Source organism: Nelusetta ayraudi, unplaced genomic scaffold, assembly GCF_046127955.1.
Source record: "Nelusetta ayraudi isolate G7.1 ecotype Tasmania unplaced genomic scaffold, CSIRO-AGI_Nayr_v1 ptg000004l, whole genome shotgun sequence".
In the NCBI taxonomy this organism is placed as follows: Eukaryota; Metazoa; Chordata; class Actinopteri; order Tetraodontiformes; family Monacanthidae; genus Nelusetta; species Nelusetta ayraudi.
In genome coordinates, this window is record NW_027466054.1 from 1929325 (window position 1) to 1950042 (window position 20718).

Below are 20718 nucleotides of genomic sequence, written 5' to 3' on the forward strand. Positions count from 1 at the left end.
TTGTACAAATACATTTATTTGAAGTAACAAGATTACACAGAACCGCCCACAACATTGTGACAATGCGGATGAAAATAAATGAAAAAGAAAATCATTAATGCACTGCTAAGGAGGGGGGGGGGGGGGGGACGGGACAGTATTAATTCTTTGCAAATGAAACCCTGAAACTCACAAACACTAAACTAGTTGTGTGATCAGTGGTGCCAATCTGAGGGTGGGATCCCCTGATGAAAAGACCCATAGGATAGTTCTCATTCACTGTGAAGACTCAAATGATAAAAAATGTAGGTCACAGGTCAATCAATGTGAAAATCCCTACTATAGTTGCAAGATTGCTTGTAACAGTATCAGTATAGTAGTATAATAGTATCATACAATCACTCTTGGTTTACAAGACAGGGGCGTAGAGGAGTGTAAAGGTCTAATCAAAACTGATTGGGTTACTTGGAGTAATATTACTTCAAGAAGCCTTTTGATCTTTGCACAGTCCCTTATTTACAAGTGTGTGTGTGTGTGTGTGTGTGTGTGGGGGGGGGGGGGGGTATATCTGGTCCAAGTATTTTTTATTTATTTATTAAAAAAAAACAAAAATAAAAAACACCTGATGAAATCATTTTTAATAATGTCATATTTTGGATCTAAAAGAAAGCATCTTCAGGCGGGAGAGGGGAGGTTACTTACCCTGCAAGTTCACCTCATGTCAGAGGGCACAGAGCCACGAAGACAAAACCTAACATCCAATTCATTACAGGACAGAGCCACACTGTGAACAAAGATCAGGTACTTACTGGCTTTAACTGACCTGTCATGGCAGCTCAGTGGCTTAAAATGCTGATATGGACGGGCTACAGACAAAAACAAATACAAAGCAGTGAGTGACACGGGGGCAGAGGAAACACTGGCTCACACTACATGTGCTGCAGCGCCAGTGTGCGTCAGCCTGGTCGGTGCGAGAGCCAGGTGAGCGCTGCAGGCTGCCCAGTCACCACACTGGGTGGGCTGGCTGTACATCATTTACTGCACGGGAGGCGAGCTCACCGTTTGTGTGAAACATCTGATAAAGAAACAAAACCACCCAGCAATACTGAGGAGCGGTGCAGCCAAGCAGCTCAGCCACTTATTTATTGATTGACTGATTTGTTGGTTGGGGAGAGTGGGGAGTGGGGGGGGGGGGGGGGGGGGGGGGGGGCTTAAAAGTCTTCCAGTATCCTTTTGCATCTTTCCCTTTTTTTTATGAAAATGTCATCAATGCTTTCAAATTTTATTTCCCATAAACCTTTCCAGGTTGGTTGGTGATACACAGAAGGCTACGTCATAACATTAAGGTTTACACAGCGAAGGCAAAAAAATGGGGGGGGGAATGGTGGAAGTTGTAAATTCAAAATTTGAACTGCAAAAATGTTTGACTTAAACCAACTGCAGTTGGAGAGCTGGCCTTTGACAGAGAGCTACTGGACTGCTGGGTTGTTTGGTTTGGCTCTTCACTATATCATTAATATGCTGGACATTACCTGACCATGTTCATGCATATCTAAGTACAGTATGCATGTACAGACAGATAGTTGATGAACCAGGAACAACTGCTTTATTTCATTTTATTTTGTTGAGATCACTATTTCAAAAATAGCATCAACGGTCATTGTTCATTACAAGGTGACATGCAACATCTGGAACCAGAAGTTGGCCAACATCTTGGTTTGTGGGCCACGTCTCTGAACCGAATAGTGACGATTCTAAGGCTCTTAAAGAGTTCAGTGGCTGCCACAAAAGGAGCAGATGATGGCAAACTTGGGTTTGAAACGCCTGAGGAAATTCCTGCAGAGAAAGTCAAGACTGGTACAAACCTTCGTGACTCACCTCTGCGCACGTCAGGACAAACCAGCATTGGATTTCAAGATGAATTTTATTACAACAGATCCATAAAACATTACAAAGGATGCATACAGGTACCCTCATGACCAGGAAAATATTAAAAGCAAACCTGAAATTAGAATAAAGCTAGAGACTGATGAGTCACGAGTACTTGACACTACTTAGCTGGAATCATATTCATTCACTGAGACCCTCACCAACCAAGGTTGGGGACGCAGGTCCAACAGCACATTAAGCATGCTGTGAGGGCCTCAATCTAAAACAAAACAAAAAAAAACAAAAAAATACAAATCAAAATGAAACAAATGTTTACAAGAGAAACTTGCCTTTTGAAAGGAGTTGGTACGTTCATGAAACTCCAGCAGCTTCAAAAGAAATCATGAATCATTTTAAACACACTTCATTCCTATTAACCTGAGTGAAACCTATGGGGGGGAAAGATATCCTCACATTTTAATAGAATGACAACAGAATAATTTGCAGGATCGCATGTGGTGTTTAGGCTGCTTTTTCTCTCTCTCTCTCTTTCCAATGAGGAAGTTACATTTAATGTCCATCACGTGTTCTAACGAATAAATGTTGCTCTTCGCCGCCACAAGGTCTGGCTGCTGTGTGGCAGCAGCAGCTCGCTTTAAAAAGCACAAGGATGAGAGAAAGGTGTGAACCTCAAACCTAATGTGGTGGCGGCGGCGGCGGCTTTGCTGCTTCAGTAGCGTCCGGCCGGAGACATGGCGGGCGGCCTCATGCCCATGGGAGGGCCTCCCTGGTAGGGGGGCACCATGGGAGGACCCTGCCCATATGGAGGCATCCCACCGGGCATGTAGCCTGGCATGGCCTGGGGAGGCACGCCATACTGACCTGCAGGGAGCACATGGATGAGGTCAGAAGGGCGGAGGGGGAAATGGAGGTAAACTGATTTTAGACGAAAAATAGTAAATTTGTTTTTTTTTTAAAAAAAAGGAAAAAAAAAAGTGTTGCACAAATGGCAAATGAAGCGTTAGTGGCCACTTGTAACGGTAGGACAGCATTTAGAGTCAGACACGTTCACTCCTGGTTCTTAATGAAGAACCAAATTTTGGGCTGGGAAAAACACAATTTGTGATAAACATCTTTCTTTCTATAGTGAAGAACACTAACTGAACTCTAGGTGGAGGTGGGGGGGGTCCACCGCAGTGGTCCCGGTGTGTGTGTGTGTGTGTGTGTGTGTGTGTGTGTGGGAGCCCGAGGGGCCAGGTTCTCACCATGCATGGGATGCCTCATGCCCGGCTGCTGTGGCGGGATGCCCTGCTGCGGGGGCATGATGCCGCCCACGGCCGCCACGGGGGGAGCAGCCGCGTGGGCCTGGCCGGGCCGGGGCAGCAGCCGCTGGTAGCGGGGCAGCTGGGCCTTCATTTCCTCCTGCGGGCAGACGGGGACACACGGGGCAAACACTCAGGCTCGGGGCGACAACGACAGCAGCGAGGTTCACGCCCCCCTTGCAGAGATCACAGAGACCCAGGCACCAGGAATGATGACAGTCATAATAATTAACGATGAGGAGGAGGAGGAGGAGGAGGGTACCAATGTCGGCGAGCACTGAGGACATTCAAGTTCAGACTCTTCCGACACAAGCGCGAAAAAAAGAAACGACTGGGAAAAGTCAGGTTATGAAATCTAGTTGAGTTTCTAGTCGGATGTTCCAGAATAGTAATATATCATTTATAACATAAACCTCATTTCTTAAATCATTTTCCCCCTGCCTCTCTCTCTCTCTCTCTCTCTCTCTCTCTCAATATGTTCTATGATGTATCAATCATTACTTACTGTGTAAAGGTAAAAGCGGAGAGCTGGAGTGACTTACCAGCGAGATATCCTCATCTGGGTGGATCAACTTACTAGTTGCACTCGTGGTGGTGAGGGTGGCAGGCTTATTGCTCACTGTGGCGGGGGGCTTGGCCACAGTGCTGCTAGAGGGGTTAGAGGAGGCCGAGGCCGAAGAGGAGGAAGAGACAGAGGACTGAGTGTAGGCTGGGAATGTTGCTTTGGGAGGGTCGGAGGAGGCGGCGGCGGCACCGTGGGAGTTTGACGAGGCAACTCCGGCGGTGCTCTGCTGGGCCTGCGCACACAACAACACACACGGGTTAGCGGGCTGGCGGCGTGGCCCATTTTAAGATATTTACCCACACTAGCAGTCAAAGGTTTGGACACAGCCTTATGAAGTCAATGTCTTGTCTTTCATTGGCATGACTATTGACATTGCAGTTTCTCACTGAACACACATGGAATTATATAGGAAACAATAAAAGTGTAAAATAACTCAAATACATTTTATATTTAAATTCTTCAAAATGGCCACCTGTCATAAAAAGCATGTTTCGTTATTTAAGGGGCTGCAAAATGACATACATCTTGCTCATACATGTGATGTCTTTAGTATCTATCTGCAGTGCAGGAAGTAGTAAAGATTAAAAAACAATGGCATTTGGTTCCAAGGTGTGTCCAAGCTTTTGATTGGTAGTGCAAAGACAAGAGACACTGGCGTGAATACAGGACTGCTCAGTGGAACTCAGTGGAACTCAGTGGAACCCTTGCATATGAACATTTCAAACCAAACTTACTTTGCTGATGAACTTGAGGGGAGTTTGTGACCAGTGTGCGAAATACTTGTCAATATTCCCACCCTCTCGATCGTAACTCAATACCAATGTAAAGGCCTATAATAATATAACAATATTTAATGGAATGCAACCTTGTAGCTATTTTGGCATCAGAGTAACATCAACCTTTATTTGTTCTGCTGCAAGGTGTAAAGCCCCTCCCTTCTCCCTTTTGTGGGTAACATTTAAAAAAAAATCCGGGTGATCTTAGTGAACATTTTAGTGACCATTAGGGACAATAACAATTTTTTTTTAATTTTTTTAGCTTTTTGATAAAATATGAGACGCCTTAAAATTTTGCTTTGAGGCTTTCAGGAGGTCTAAAGGATAAATCGGGGGTCCGACCTCCCCAGACCCCTCCTGTATTTCGCACACTGTTTGTGACCATAAATCTAACTAAAATCTATTGCTATGCACTAAACAAAACAGTCATACACAGTACTAAAAAAAATACAATAAAAAAATACAAATATTTTACCGCTCAAAAGCCAAACAAAAATCACTGTACATCTGCTCTTAGACGGCAGGTTCAGTTTGGGTGTGTATTGATTTGTATGGCTCAGTGCAGCAGCTACAAGTAAAGCTACTACTGTAGAGTACATTAGAACCAAACAAGCGGCTACTCTGGTTCTGGCTGAGTAAAACCAAACATGGAATCACAAAGTCAAGTGCATGCTTCTAAAGGGTATTACCCACCACCCCTCCCCCTCATTTTGTCCATGTCAAAGCACATGCGCACTAATAAAGCTCACAGACGACTAATCCCCCCCTGTTTGTCCTCTGGGGTGATTTGCGCTCTGACGCCAGCGTCGCGCTCAAGATGCTCAAAGCAAAGCTCACAAAGCAAAGGCGGGTAGTTATCAGCCCTTTTCACAAAAGAAGAGTTTTGGCACTGTTCTAAAAGCGGAGGCCACATGCAGGTGCCACATTCCCGGTTCTGTGAGCGTACTTGAGGCGTGTTAGGAAAGGAAGGCTGGGAGGAGACAGACTGAAGGTCTAAAGGTGGAGAGGAAACAGCTGCTGTGCTGCTATGAACACCAGAGCCCATCTGCAGCATGGTGAGAAGGAGACCACAGCAGTGACACAGGAGAACAAAACATACTCGAGTTTGTTTTGTTGAATAAAGAAATTAATCAAACAGTAACGCTGTGCTGAATACCAAATCTAGAATGGGCGGGGCTTCATAGAATGATTCAAGTCACACAAAAAGACAAAACCACTGATTCCCACTTTCTACAGAAGGGAACAGGCTGAGTGAGTACAACTGTGCACATGACTGGTGGAGCGGGGTCCGCAGGCTGCCCACCTGTGCTGCACTGGGAAACAGTGGCTTGGCGACAGCAGGCTGGGCTGCTGGGACTACCGGCCGGCTGGGGATGGCTCCGGCTGCTGGGACAGGAGCCATGTGGGGCATCCCTGGCCTGGGGGCCATGTGAGGAGGCATTCCTGAAAGAGTCCAAACACATCGGGACCAATGTAGAATTATCTGTGGCTTTGCACAAAAAGGAAGGAAAAAATGGCAAAAGCCAAAGCAATCATTTCTAGATATGTTGCTAATAGGAGGAATTATTGAAGTTTCACTGGTTGCGTATTGCAAAGCACAGTAGTTTAGAAACAACCACGTTTGAATGAATCCCAATTATTGTCAGTATTTGCAAGTTAGTTTTTGTGTTTCAAAATGTTTGCCTGCGTCATGAGGCAAACAAATTGAAATTATTTGATTGTTTATTGCTAATAAGACATTCAAAGGAAGTAAATGATTGTACTCTTGTTGTATTACAAGCGAGGTCATCTTGCTGAAACATCCAGTTCTGAACGGGACGGAACAGTGCGCGTGCAGCGCGCGGGTAAATGTTGGTGACTGCACTAAAATAAACTGCACTTCAGGACTTACGACTGATTCTTTGTGCAAAACAGTGCCTCACAAATACATGAGGCGCCCAAACACTATTTTTGTCGGCACAAAGGATTTTACACTCACCAGGTGGTAATCCAGGCATTCCAGGCATCATGGGAGGCATCATCCCACCCATGGGCATCATGCTGCATACAAACAGTAGGACATAATTATTACCTGCTATGACTACTTTAAACATCCATGTGATTGGTAACTTTAGGGTAGGTTTGGTTTGTTCGTGAGAGGGACGAGGCATATGACAATTCATAGCAGTCCACGAGCGAGCGAGTGAGTCCTTACCCTGGGGGCATTCCAGGCATGGCAGGGGGCATGCCGTGCATCATGGGAGGAACACCCGGCATCATCGGAGGCATTCCTACTGCAAAGAATGAATGAATGAATGAATGAATGAAGTCCATATCAAAATACCCCACAATGCAAAATATGCAAAAAGACTCAATCCATTTAGCCGTTATGAGCGTTTCTTACCTTGGTATCCTCCCGGATGCATCCCAGGCGTGCCAGCCACGGGGGGCATTCCCATCTGAGCCATCGGAGCGCCATAACCTGGCTGTGGCTGGACCACAGCCATCTGTTGCGTCGATGGCCCTGCCTCGTCATCGTCGTCGTCATCTTCATCAGAGTCGTCTTGGTTGTTGGACTTTTTCTTTTGACTCTCTGGGGAGAGGGAAAAAAAAGGACAGCAAATCAATCATCTCAATCTCCAATATATGTATTTGATTAAAACACATATAATCAGTTTTAACACCGCAATGACGGCTCTGAACATCAGTCCCAGTACGAACCTTGTGACTTCTGTTCTAATGTTCGCCTTCTTTCCTGCATGTCCTTCTCTGGGATCCCTTCCATTCCATAAATTTCCAATTCTATGTCCGTTCTTCCAGGAATTGCATTTGGAACGCTGTCAATAGTCTCTTTATGAACCTAAAATACGAAATTGTCAGTGGAAAAACACATTTAAATTTGAAGATAAAATAGGGATACAACAGACAGGTTATTATTTTCAAGTCGAATGAGTTTAAACATGAAACCACGACATTTAGAATGAACAGAGAAAACCGACCAACCTGCATGCAATGTATAGCAAGGCCTGGACCAGTGTACAGCTTCTTGTGGCAAATATGGCATTTAAAATGCTTTGCCTTCTGGTGCTGAATGAGGATCTTTTCATCGTCAAAGTCTCGGTTGCAATACCTTGAGCAAGGCATTAAGGAACAACAAAATGATAGTAACAACAAAAAATACAACGCTATTCTGTACTCATAATTAGCTTCAATTAGAATATATATATATGTATATATTTTTTTTAAAAAACAACCACGTGGTCTTTAATGATCCATGTAAAATGACAGCGGGCATTTTAATGGCTACAACACAAGGTTCAGTTTGTATAGGACAGGTTGAACGGACAGAGCATGACAGACCGTCAGCTAATACAGCTAGCTCACGTCGAAGCAGGCGTAGAAATATATATTCATTCGACACATTTACACGTTTTACAATACGATATATGTTGTGGTATTTCTTATAAGGTTATAAAAATGTAATCATATCAAAGCTATTCCAATCGAGCATGTTAAACGACGTTAGCCAGAGCAGATCGATAAAGCAGCCGAGAGCCTCGCTGAGGCCTGTCTTTTGTCGAGCTAACAAGCAACACCGCAGCCTTTCATGTTGCCTTTCGTCGTCGTCGTTGTTGTTTTTTAAACCCTCCAAAACGCCAAAAGGATACCAGCACCATGGCTTCATCTGCTTCTTCTTCTTACGTCCCATTCTTGAGGAATACTGAAAACGGGGGTCTTACGAGTCGAAAACACTAGCCTTATTATCTGTTTAATAGCAGCATACTGTAGTCCCGTGACAACGCCGAAAATGGCGCCGAAGTGGAGGAAGTATCGTAATCTCGCGAGAGCAGAAGGTGACGTCACAGCATAGACACGCCCTTCTTAGAGAAAAAGTCGCTACCGGAAAGCCGGAACGACAAGTTGTAAAATAGCCAAACCATGACTATATTGCCGTTACAAGAACCCGTCAAAAGTCACAATATCATAATATATTTTGGGACGAAACCGATGTTGTTGTTTTTTTATACTGTGCCTCATTACAGACATATATGTTATGTATATTTACATGTTATTGTGATTATTGGCCATTAGATGGCGATAGCGTATCAAAAAATGGGAACTCGCTGGCGTCAGCAATGGATTTCGGCAAAAAAAATAAAAAATAAAAAAAATTAGAAGGTCAATCAATAGCTGGATGAGTTCATGGACGTGGACGTTATTTTGTTTATTCCTAGATGTAGAGGCGATTTAATGAAGAATAGCTTTCATTCATTAATTACAGGACGACCCTTTGATTTGTGCGTAAATACATTTGCATGTAAAATTAAGCAAAATTGTTTGAAAAGTATTTCTTTCTGGCAACAGATGCAGAGTCACTGCAAATATTTGGCTGGGTTTTCTCTCCCTCGCGCAACACCATTATTCTTTCATGCCAAGCTGAATGATTAGCTGCAAAATTGAAGATTTATGAAGGAGAAGCACAGCTGAACTGGCCACGTAGTGATCTTTTCATTAGGCTGTGTGGTCATTCTGTCACCTTAAAGAATTATGCCTGTTCTTTGTAGGCTCATGCATTCCATTATTCATTTTGACATGTGCTGTGGGTGTCAGCCTGGTTCAAAAAGCAACAGGCTGTTTTGGCATGAAATTTCTTTCATTATTGCGCTATCATGAGGTACGCATATATTGTACAATCTGTAACAAGATAAAACAGTTTGGGTGGAATTTGAATCCCTGAAAACCTTAATCTGCCTGCAAAATGTGTATTTTTAACCACCCCTGAAAAAGGTTAAGATTCGCAGTCAGATTTTCAGGACCTTTAAATATGCTGGAACACGATTTAATGTTCAATTTGATTCATAATAGCACTGCCAAATTAAAAACGAGGAAAAATTGGGGAAAAGGAATCAGATTATTGCATGTATAAAACGGTTTAATGCACTCTATTATGTACATATATCAAATCTACAAAATATGCACAATGTTAAAATATCAGCAATTTACCTCTCACTCATTCTTTGTCATAGCCCTTATTATGTACAATCCAAGACCATCTCCAAGCAGTTCTTAAATAGGATACGTACAGCTAACATGTCACAACAGAGACCACCCAAACAATTTACACGATATATCAATATCATCAAATACAAAAAAAAATTCAACAGTAAATTTATGTTAAAATATTGGCCTGTTTGTAATTTTAACAACATTTGTGCGAAACTGTAACATGAGGTAAAAGTACAGTACAGTTTGAAACTTGCAGCTCAGGGCTGAGGTCACTTTCCCTCCCAATCAATTAAGAATTTCAGCTGTGGCAGCAATGGATGACAGCCAATCAATTTGCTTCTCTCTCCCTGTTTCCTCTTGATGTGGGAGTGAAGCGACTTCAGCCCCCCAGTGAAGTAGCGGTCAGGCATGTGTGCTCTTCTATGGTTGGTAAAGCAGTAATAGGCTTAGATTTATTTAGAGTACAAACTATACCTGTCAGTAAATCATTTTCATTAGGGTATTAAATAAAGGTGTTACTCTGTACCACTGCAAAAAAAAAGAAAAAAAAATCATGTCATGGAAGTACAAGTCAAAAGATTAAAATGCATATTTGGGTCGTCCCAAGTGTGTTTAGAGTTTTCCTTAGAGATCAGCATGCTTTTCAGTTACACTCCAGCTACTTTTTACAGAGATGATTATTAGAATGATTCTTCTGACACTAAAACAACTCTTGCCAGGGGATGTGCTCTTCTCCTTGGCCCTTTGTAACAGCTGTTTGGCATCATTTTGGAAAGCTGAACATCTGAATGGCACTGATGCTTTTATTTTGCTTATAATCTGTACACACACACAAATGAATATGGCCTAATTGCCTGTTGTCATTGTCTCATCTCTAAAATACCATCACACCTAAAGCGTTTGGTCCAGACATTCACGTGTGGCAGTCCACTTTTTCTGACAGTGGCAAAACAAATCAGCTCAATCGGCCTACTTCTCATTTTTTGATAAATGTTTTGGTCGTTAACAGATCTTTTTGTTTCTGGAGGGGGGCGGGCTTTTCTAACGCAGTGCGTTGTGTGCTGCGAGACTTTAAGAGGCAACTGTGCAGAGATACTTTCATTAGGCTGATGTCTCCGTGAGAAGGCACCGTTGGACTGAGGTGGATGAGGCAGATCAAGCTAGGGCCGATAGCGCCGCTCCTCCGTCCTCCTGTTCTCAAGGCTGCTCATTCGTCGGGGATCGTTGGCGAGAAAATTTGTCTCTGGCAACTTGGAGGAGCGTCCCACAGAAATCTAGACAACAGCAGGCAGGCTTGAAAAAAGGTGTGATCGGAGCAGAAGCCGGGTGTCTCCTCTCATAGCGCTAGATGTTGGAAGCTGATGTGACTCGTTTTAGCCCAGGTGGCCGAGATGTTCCTGCAAGAGGAATAAAGTGGGACCGGCGACCTGTTCCGGCCTCTAGCGAGCGAGTCATGGCGGCGGCGGCAGTCGCACGTCCAGCAGGCTGTAGGCAAAGACGTTCCAGAAGACAGCGCAGAGCACGAACAGGGTGTAGACGCAGAAGAAGATCCAAAACAGGGACTGCTCCTGGAGCCTCTGCTCGTAGTTCTGCAGCACCACCACGCCCAGTGTCAGACCAACCACCACGCCCCCCAGGTGAGCCACGAAGCTGGGGTTGGGACACGGAGGAAAGGCCGGGGGGTAGAAGCGCAGCCACACCGCCCGACCAAACTCCACACTCACTGTCAACACGCAGGGGGAGAAACAGAAAGACCGGATTAGACAGGAGTATCTTCTCCCTAAATAATTATATCCTTAATTTAAAAACTGCATTTTGGCTTTACTTGTGTTGTCTCACATTTGTTTGATGATCTGAAACATTTAGGTGTGACAAACATGGGCACAAACACTTTTTTCCACTGTATGTAATGCAACTGAGCAAACTTTGTAAGTATAGCACAATTAAAGTTGTTTGATTTGCCTGTAACTGCGATACTGGGTTGACTAGAAGTGGTCTAGATAGAAAAACAGATTTTTTTTTTAAATCTAAATATGTGAAGTTGGATCAAACACAATTTACCCATGAACAAAACAAGGACTCTTATCTTTCTGTGTTGTCACTAAAAGCAAATTGAAAGCTTTCTGTCCTGTTGAAAGACCCTTTAATTAAAATTTACAAGTCAGTCACTGTCAATCACTCCCTCATTCTGTGGAGAAAGGTCAAGTGAGGTCTCTATCAAATATATTCCTAAAAAAAGATACATGAATGGCAGACTGTGCCGATGAAAGCTTATAGATTTGGTGTAATTTGAATTCTTGACTCAAAGCCACATTTCTAGTGCAGGATGAATTGGTCAAGACGAAGCACAACCACGTGTCAGCTACTGTGCAGTAGTCACACAATGAACCAAATGAGCCAAGTGGACCTCATTGATAATCAAATATGCAATCCAGCTGTATTCAGTCATTATTGTGAACATAATGAAGTACTTTAAATGTAATTATTTTTATAATCAATCAAAATTATCATCCTGCCAACTTGCCACACATTGTTTTTGTCAACTGATTGAAAATTAATTGAAAAAGAAAATCACTTGTCTCAGCTGATCTTCAAAGTTAGAATTTTTTTCAAAAAGTAAATGTGCCGAGAAATTTAAACCATGTTGCTTTGCCAAAACGTTATCTATAAGGTATCTCTGATGCTAGTGGATGAAACTGCATCAGAGAATTACCGTTACCCTTCTTTCAAGACTTACTGCAAATCAGAGCCATGGCCATCCGGAATAACTTAAACTGACACTTCATTCCCGACCAGTTCTGCCGAGAGAGGAGAAGGAGAGACAGACATTTCTGTTTAGACGGAAGAAGAAAGTTTACAGGTTTGAATCCTTCTTCGAAAACACACAGCGCACTCTGACACAGAGTGAGATCAGAAGCTTCTTCCTTCTGCTTCGACTCACATCAGCTTGGAAAGGCCTTGGGATGCTCTGAGCCACATTTTGTTCCCTTTGTGTTAGATAATGTGAATTTGGCTGGGGATGAGGAGGAAGAGGAGGAGGAGAAGGAGGAGGAGGAGGAGGAGGAGGAGGAGGAGGAGATGGATGAGAGAGGGGGAGGAGGAAGGGAGGCAAACTCCTCTACAATGACCCTGAACTGCTGCAGAGGATCTGGGAGTCCTCTGCTGCACATCATGGAGATTCACCGTCCTTTATTAAAAGGGTCTGTGACCAATCACAGGTCAAGATCGAGATGGACTGTTGCTTACATATATTCTAATCATACTAATGTTGAGTTTTTTTTTGTTTTTTTTTGCCTGGTGGCAAGATTCCTCCTTGTCTATCTTGGAAAGGTTTTTAAGAACCTGCCAGTTGATCTTAGGATTTGTTGAGCAATAAGACAAGATGAAAAACACCGACTGGGAAAGATAAAGGGACGAGGGCGCTGTAGCATCACTTTTATCAGAATTGGGTGTCAACTTCACATTAGAAATAAGAAAGAGGCTTTTGTGAAAGCACAATGTGCCCCAAGAGGCTTAGCTTTGCCCCAAGCTCCAGTGTGTAATATTTGGCTTGATTTATGATCTTCATCTTGGTAAAAAACTTAATATATTGCCCATAAAGACATTAACAAAAGTGTATACCCACAGTACAATAAAAGTTTGATTTTACTACCCATAGAACAGATCTCATATATATATGTATAAGAATATACATAAGGAGCAATAAGTGTCTTGCTCCTGGTTAGTTGCCATCTTGCATCACCATATTTATAAGGCAGCCCGGTGTGGACAATCCAGGCCGCCAGATAATCTGTTTCATATCTAAAGTGAACGCTTGTGTCCTCAAATAAACCACCGAAGGAGGTGGACGAGGAATCCAGGTTTGTGCAAGCAGGCCACCGCAGTTCACTGGCAAACTCGGGAGAGGGAGGGTGAGCGAACGAGCGCTGCAATCTAAAATCTGATCACTAGATGGCAGAATTTGACACACTGTACCTTTAACTTTTAAACATTACTCCATATCACAGTTTGCAATGGAACGTCTTCCCTCGCACAAGGACAAATACAACTGCAGCCAATTTTTCCAAACACTTTTTTGGAAACAGTACGAGGTCATACAGTCATACATCACACCCGTTTCTCTGATGTAACATCGCCCCCTGTGGCCAGGCTAAAGTAAAGTACAAAAGCGTAAAGTGAGAATTATTTTCATCAGTCAAAAACAAACAAAAAACAACCTACCATTACCACATTGGCCAAGTGTGCTGAGACCAGAGCGTACACCCCACCGGAACACCCCACCACTGGAGCTGTCATATCGGTCACAGACACCGCCAGAGAGCCTGTGGTCATGGAAGAAAAGCAGCTTTAGATGTTTTTGTGCACTCTGTGCTATTAAATACCCGGAAACACAACATAGACTGGGGATATTCGATCTACTACCTACTAATATTCATCGTCCACTGCTTCATTCAAATTCTGTGTCTAAATTGCAAATTACATGTCTTAGCTTAGCTAACGCTAAGGACAACGACACATTTAAGGGAGAAATGAATATCGCTCTAGCTCAGTCAGGGTATGAAACACAGAATGGCAAACAGTCATTTGGCTGATTTAACATGGAACAGAGTTGCTTGAACCCGTAAGGCAATCGACATCAACACAACCTGTCAGTTTCGTGTTACCATGCTTTTAAAACATCCAGTAGATCCAAAGAACATTTTCTTGCACTGGTTTTTGGCTCTGCATTTCTGAACTCATTTGTCACATTTTGAAGGTCAAACGCTCCTCTGTGTTCGTCCCTTCGACTCTTCCTCCGTCTGTCTCCTTCCCGCTGACGCACAGTTAGTCTACAGCGGCGTGCAATGCCGCGCTTGTTGCTAAAAACGAGACTGTGACAGCTGCGAGCAGAAGAGGAGCAGCAGTCAGGGGAATATCCTCTGTGGGTTCGCCGCTGTGAGCGAAATATCACGAAATGTTGCGTCCTTTGATGCCGCTGATACGACTCAAACACGGGCTTAGAGGGATTAGAGCAAAAATTCAAATCTTTGGGAAACGGAGAGTCACCTCAACCTGCTGTTCCAACCAGATTTGAACAAAGAGATCACTGATTAAACCGAAGCCCCTCGACACTTTGTTTAAAAACTCACCAGCCACTATATTAGGTACACATTGCCAGCACTGGGTACCTAATAAAATAGGTTGATTCCACATCACAAAAATCCCTCTTCTTCCTCATTCTGATGTTCGATTTGAACTTCAGCAGGTCGTCTTCACCACGCCCACACGCCTCAATGCACTGAGTTGTTGCCGAGTGATTGACAACAAGCAACTGAATGCTGTACCTAACAAAGTGGCTGTTGAGTGCAGATGTTAAAAGGCCTTGTTAAAATGGATTCGGTTCACTTTTGTCTGGCAGTCGGCTGTTTGCAGGATTGTCAAAAGGTGAGATGCACCGTTGGCCTGCGATGTGTCTGCATCGGCTCGCAGTCGGATCTTTTTATTGCTGGAACAGGGGATCACATCGGCCCACTCTGACGCTGGCTGGCTGATTAACTTCATTTTCGATAAACTGGGACCGTTACACTGAGAGCATTTACTTTCAAAGGCATAAAGGCTCATCTGCTGGCATTAATGGACTTAATGAATAGAGCAAACAGACACAAAATGTGGGTTTAAGTGAAACAAAGCCTTTAAAACAAATAGAGCTTCTGCATATTCTTTCACCAGAACAAAATAGCTCTTTTTTTTTCTTTTTTTTTTTTTTTTTTAGCAATTACTTAAACTGTATATCTATATGCATTAATTCATTGAACCAGGGAGGCTTTTTTTTATTCATTTTTTTTTTTTTACAAAAGTACTGTTGAATGAGTAGCATTAAAAAAAAGACATGCCAGTCTTAGACTAAATATTACAATACTTCTCCACTTTCTAATTTTCTGTTCTTGCCACTTATTTCAGCGGTGTCTCATCAATTTTCTAAAAGTCCCGAAAAAGGAATGATCTGTGTTTTTAAGGCAAACACTGAATGTTAATGTTTAAGAATCCTGCATGTCCAGGCTGTGGCGCAGGACAACAAAAAAAATTGTCTTTCCTATCATCACAAAAATGTCTCTCGATTATCATTTTGTAACGTACTTATTCAAATCCAATTATCCAGCTGTGTATAGTCTCCCCCTGTTGCACAAACAGAGCACAGAGTCAAAACACAAACAGACACAACAGCAGAAAGCCACACTGTAGCAAGTCCAAAATTAAATAATTAAGGGAGTCTAATTACTTCGACTGTGGCGTTTGAACCTTGAAAGCTGCCAACTGAACACAATTATTTTTATTCAAGGCGACTACCGCCGCCAACCTTGTGGGGATGAAGCGTGTGACTAAAATTGAAATGAAAAGACCTTTCGACGCCCGAGCAGCTGACATTTAGCGACAAACAGAGTTTCCTCTTCCCTGACGTGTGCTCTTGGTCGCAGTGTGCGCTAATACTGCAGCACAGCAGGGCGGCGTCATTACAACAGACTCAGCGTTACGACTGCAAACAAGACAACAAGCAAATACACTTGAATGAGCATGTATTCAAATTGTTGGAGACTGAAATTGAGCCGATATTTTACAAATTTGCTGTAAATTCCCATTACAACATGTAAGAGGGCAAGCATGGAAAAAGATTTTCTTGTCGCACCTTTGTAAAGCTCTGCTTTTTTCCTCCTCTAGCAGTGGTTCTCAACTGATGGAGTCTCAGGACCTTTTTTTTTAACCTTATCATGAAGTCGCGACCCAAATTTATCCCACAAAAATAAAGACGTTAACCCACTTTCTATCATGTCTAGTGAATAAATTATTAAAAATATTGAATCGACTTGTGTGTCCTGCAAAATAAATGCCCAATATTTTCTCTCTCTCTCTCGCTCTCTCTCTCGATATATATATATATATATATATATATATATGTATATATATATATATATATATATATATATATACATATGTATATATATATATATATATATATATGTATATATATATATATATATATATATACACATACATATATATATGTTTATTTCCCCTATTAAAAAAAAGAAAGTGGGTCATTACCCACCAGTTGAGAAACACTGTCCTAGAGCATATGCACACACACACACACACACACACACACACACACACACACACACACACACACACACACGGTCGAGAACCTGAATGACTCATTCATCTTCGCAGTACCTGGTTTAAAAAAAAGAGGCTGTGTGACCTCCATCCTTGTAATTAACTCACTTTAACAACATTATTTCCTTTCAGTGTGAGCACAGACACACGGACGAGGATGCTGCCTCCCCTGGTTCCTTAGCAGACCCCCGAAGGCCAAAGTGGCAGCTCATTACTCTCAGGTGTTCCCTCCAAACTGGATAGGGGAGCAACCCTTCTATCCATGTGTCTTTGCGTGACTTTGGGTGCGTTTCAATTCCGTTTTCTCCTGCTGTCCATTCACAAGAAAAGCCTCATGCAACACAGCAGCACTCGTCTGTTTACTTTGGAGTCCATTGCCTCCATTAAAATGTCAGCATGTGTGTTGAGCCTCAAAGGGGCCATCACCCTCTCTCCGAGTCATTATTTGACCTATGACCTCTGCCTTGACTCATGCATGTACCAGCTGAGCCCCTCTCTCTTGTCTGTCTTCACGTTGTCTGGGTTTCAATTGTGCAAATTACCTTATTTTCACATGTATTGTGTATGTGCATGTATTTATATGTTCTTCTTTGAATTATTATTATTCTAATTTGAGTTGGTTTTGGGATTTTGTTACAAAACCCCAAAAAAATTTGGTTTTCAAAATGATATTATTGAAAACATTGAGACATGATTTCTAGCTTTTACAATAAAACGTGTGCACGTATAAATCGACACACTTGTCGCTCTAAACATGTTCAGCCAGGCGTTCAACAGTGTCCTTAACCTGATTTATTTTCTGATTTCAATTTTTTTAAGCTCACACTGTTGCTAGTGGTGTCTAACGCATCACTAGAAGCTGAGAGACAACTAACATTCAGCAAGTTTCACCCACTTGCCAACTGAACTGAAACTGCTGCCAACAGAATCCAGTGAAAAGCCCAGTCAGACACAAACCAAGCAAAAAAATAAATGCACACACACGCACACACACACACACACACACACACACACTCACACACACACACAAAGAAGAACGACAACAAAAACACAGCCAAGCACAGCGTGCCTCATGTCTATTGCTGGTAGTCAATATCTAATTAAAACCAGCAGATGCGTGTGTGTGTGTGTGTGTGTGTGTGTGTGTGTGTGTGTGTGTGTGTGTGTGTGTGTGCAGGCGCTGGTGTGGGGAGCGCGGCTGTTCGCATTAGTGTGTGTGATTTATGTCTGTTTCCTCTTCAATCATTTCACTGCAGGGTTAATGCTACAGGCTATCACAGCTGCTATCCCCTGGGCATTTGCCATTGACTGGCCACACACACAGACACACACACAGACACACACACACACACACACACACACACACACACACACACACACACACACACACACACACACAATTGGAGACTGGCAAACAGAGAGAGATCATTTCATGAATATGAAACAAAACTGCTCGGGCTTCATGTCATATAAACCTTCTCCTCTATTTTCTGATATCAGTGACAGACAGTAGCATTCTCCCTCTTTCACACACACACACACACACACACACAGGCACTGCCTGCCAGCAGACATCACGTTTCCATACCGCCCCAAATCTCCGACTCTTATCTCAGAAAGTCGTCCAATAATTCCACTCCAGTTATCTAGCAGCAATGAGAGTTGCCTCTGGGCAACAAAATAAGTTTTAGAGGGGACCTGAGTTTGTTTTTTTTTTTTTGGGGGGGGGGGGGTATAAGGGGGTAGGTTTCGTGGCTTTGTACTGATTCAATTGAAAAAAATAACACTCAAATTGCACTTGTGCTCAAGGTCGGTGAGGATGTTGGAGGGGAGAGGTGACTTTTATTTATGCTGCGGGTCTGATTTTTCTGCTAAATGTGTTTCTGCTAAGTCTCACCGAACAGCGTCTGCGGGTCCGTCGCATCCAGATCCCCCCCGAGCCCTTCACCAGCCAGCCGCCCTTCCACCCCAATGGCCTTATTACTACTGAGAAATTCATCTGTCTTCCTCCGTCTGCTGGTGGCCCCTTTAGCCCTTCTTCTCATATCCTGATTTTATTGTATGTGTGTGTGTGTGTGTGTGCCTGCGTGTGTGTGTGTGTGCCTGCGTGTGTGTGTGTGTGTGAGTGAGAGAGAGAGAGAAAGGGAGCGTGTGTTCGTCTGAGATGACTCTCTTTGCTCGGCCCTATTATATGTGACTATTGGAGCTTCTGGGTGTGTGTGTGTGTGTGTGTGTGTGTTGGGGGCGCGGGTTGATGAGGCACTGTCAACCCCCCCACTCCCAGACAGAAACACAAAGCCATCTGCCCCTCACCCCTCCACAGGCTACACTCTCTCATTGCCCAGTATTATCAGACGCAGTGGCTGTAATCTGATACACTGTCAAACAAAATTGCATGAAAAAGACACCAGAGGTAGATGGATCAACGAGGGGCTTTGCATTGTGCACGTATGCACATGTATGTGTGTGTGTGTGTGTGTGATTGTGAAGAAAGCGGGAAATGTACCCAGCAAGTACAGAGGGGCTCGCCCGAGACCACACACACACACACACACACACACACACACACACACACACGCACACGCACTCGCACACACACACACACACACACACACACACACACACACACACACGCACACACCTGCCAGCACGCCACAAGTGTAGACCAAGCCGATGCGCACGGCTCCGTGGACCATCTCTAAAGGGACCCCCACCAGCAGCTGCATGGCCATGTTCAAGCTCAGGTGCTCAATCCTGTAAAAAACAAACAAACATCAGAGAGAGAAAATATAAAAGAGTTAAGATAAATAAAATGTATATAAATCATTACAGAAGATTGGATCATAGATGAAGTCATATACACTAGCAGTCAACAGTTTGGACAAACCCCATGAATTGAATGTCTTTTCTTTCATTCTCATGACTATTGACATTGCAGTTTCTCACTGAAGGCATCAAAACTAGGTATGAACACACATAGAATTATATCGGAAACAATAAAAGTGTAAAATAACTCAAACACGTTTATATTTCATATTTAATTTGATAAAAAGCGTGTTTAGAGTTATTGAATGTGTGTTTTTGCTGCATAATGACATACATCTTGTTCATATATTTGATGTCTTCAGTGGGTGTGAACACTGCAGGACTGGATGTGGCTTTTGGATTTTGTGTCACCTAAAACCACTTGCACTTGCAATCTCACACACTCGCACGGTCGTCGGCAAAGAACATCTGCCCCTTCATCAAACCGCTGTGTTGCAGCCCTCGACACGTTATCATCGACGCACACCAGCGCACTCAGTGTCGCGTGTAAACACACAACAACACACAAAGACATGCACCTTGTGCGGATGAAAAGAGTGGTGCAGATGAGCTGATTTGGACAAAATGTGTTTTGATGACTGCGACTGGGACAGCTTGGGCGCAGGCAGGCACACACACACACACACACACACACACACACACACACACACACACACACACACACACACACATGCCGCCGGTGCCCTTCACGGCTTGAAAATCCTCCCGAGCCAACAGTCGGCAGCAACAGGCACGTTGGGATGTCACAGCGGAATCCAGAAGGGGAACCATCGAGCATAATCCTGCCTCTCAGCCTGCTCTGCCTCTCTAAGTCTCTCATAATCCTTTCAATTGTCTCTCGCCGGCTCGCCGACTCCCTGTCATTTCTCCCTCGCTGAACGATATTGTCTTCTGCTTCACATTTTTCCAAGGGACGAAAGAACCAAAAGTGTCACACGGACGAGTGTTAGTTTTTTTCCTTTTGTCCTTGTCAGTGGACAGCAGACAAACTGAGAACCTTCACAGAAGTTAAAAAAAAAAAACCTGAGCTGTTCCTCATTCATGTCAGTGCATCTGAAATGAGAAAAAAAAAATCAACATGGAGCAGCTTTGTTAACCTGGGAAACTCAGGTAACACAGGTGTCAAAATCCCTTCTCAGACACACACACAGTGTGATGGAGCACAGTTCCCTCAACCACAAGAAGGACACAAAGGATGTGTCGAGTGCTCAGGGGGACAAAGCAGGATATTGATCGGCTCGGA

General features: G+C 43.4%; 2 protein-coding genes across 4 annotated transcripts in view; both read right to left on the reverse strand.

Annotated features, from left to right (window-relative positions):
* Positions 1 to 1884: 1884 nt before the first annotated feature.
* Positions 1885 to 8315, reverse strand: znf207b (zinc finger protein 207, b). Of its 2 annotated transcripts, none has more exons than XM_076042950.1 (10): positions 8159 to 8315; positions 7494 to 7620; positions 7212 to 7350; positions 6895 to 7083; positions 6706 to 6781; positions 6490 to 6551; positions 5815 to 5954; positions 3713 to 3967; positions 3114 to 3270; positions 1885 to 2730 (listed from the first exon to the last, which is right to left on the reverse strand). In XM_076042950.1, the coding sequence occupies exons 1-10, from the start codon at positions 8197 to 8199 to the stop codon at positions 2579 to 2581; spliced, it is 1338 nt and encodes a 445-aa protein (XP_075899065.1). In that variant the 5' UTR covers positions 8200 to 8315; the 3' UTR covers positions 1885 to 2578. The 2 variants fall into 2 exon arrangements, with proteins under 2 accessions (XP_075899065.1, XP_075899063.1); XM_076042948.1 differs by having other exon boundaries at positions 6706 to 6784.
* Positions 8316 to 9410: 1095 nt separating this feature from the next.
* rhbdl3 (rhomboid, veinlet-like 3 (Drosophila)) overlaps positions 9411 to 20718 on the reverse strand; it is a 53286-nt gene continuing 41978 nt past the window's right edge. For both annotated transcript variants that reach the window (XM_076043194.1, XM_076043186.1), the window contains 4 exons: positions 19291 to 19403; positions 13719 to 13819; positions 12235 to 12295; positions 9411 to 11220 (listed from right to left, as the gene is read on the reverse strand). In XM_076043194.1, coding sequence (XP_075899309.1) covers positions 10949 to 11220; positions 12235 to 12295; positions 13719 to 13819; positions 19291 to 19403 — 547 coding nt within the window. In that variant the 3' untranslated portion in view covers positions 9411 to 10948. The remainder of the gene's footprint in view (positions 11221 to 12234; positions 12296 to 13718; positions 13820 to 19290; positions 19404 to 20718) is intronic.

What these genes read in the sequence shown, in the direction of transcription:
- znf207b (XM_076042948.1), bottom strand. Translation starts at nt 8,199, where the DNA reads ATGGGACGTAAGAAGAAGAAGCAGATGAAGCCATGGTGCTG. An exon ending in GCATCCGGGAGGATACCAAG is followed by an intron (nt 6,785 to 6,894) that starts GTAAGAAACGCT and finishes CATTCTTTGCAG; the next exon opens with TAGGAATGCCTCCGATGATG. An exon ending in CAGATGAGGATATCTCGCTG is followed by an intron (nt 3,271 to 3,712) that starts GTAAGTCACTCC and finishes GTCTGCCCGCAG; the next exon opens with GAGGAAATGAAGGCCCAGCT.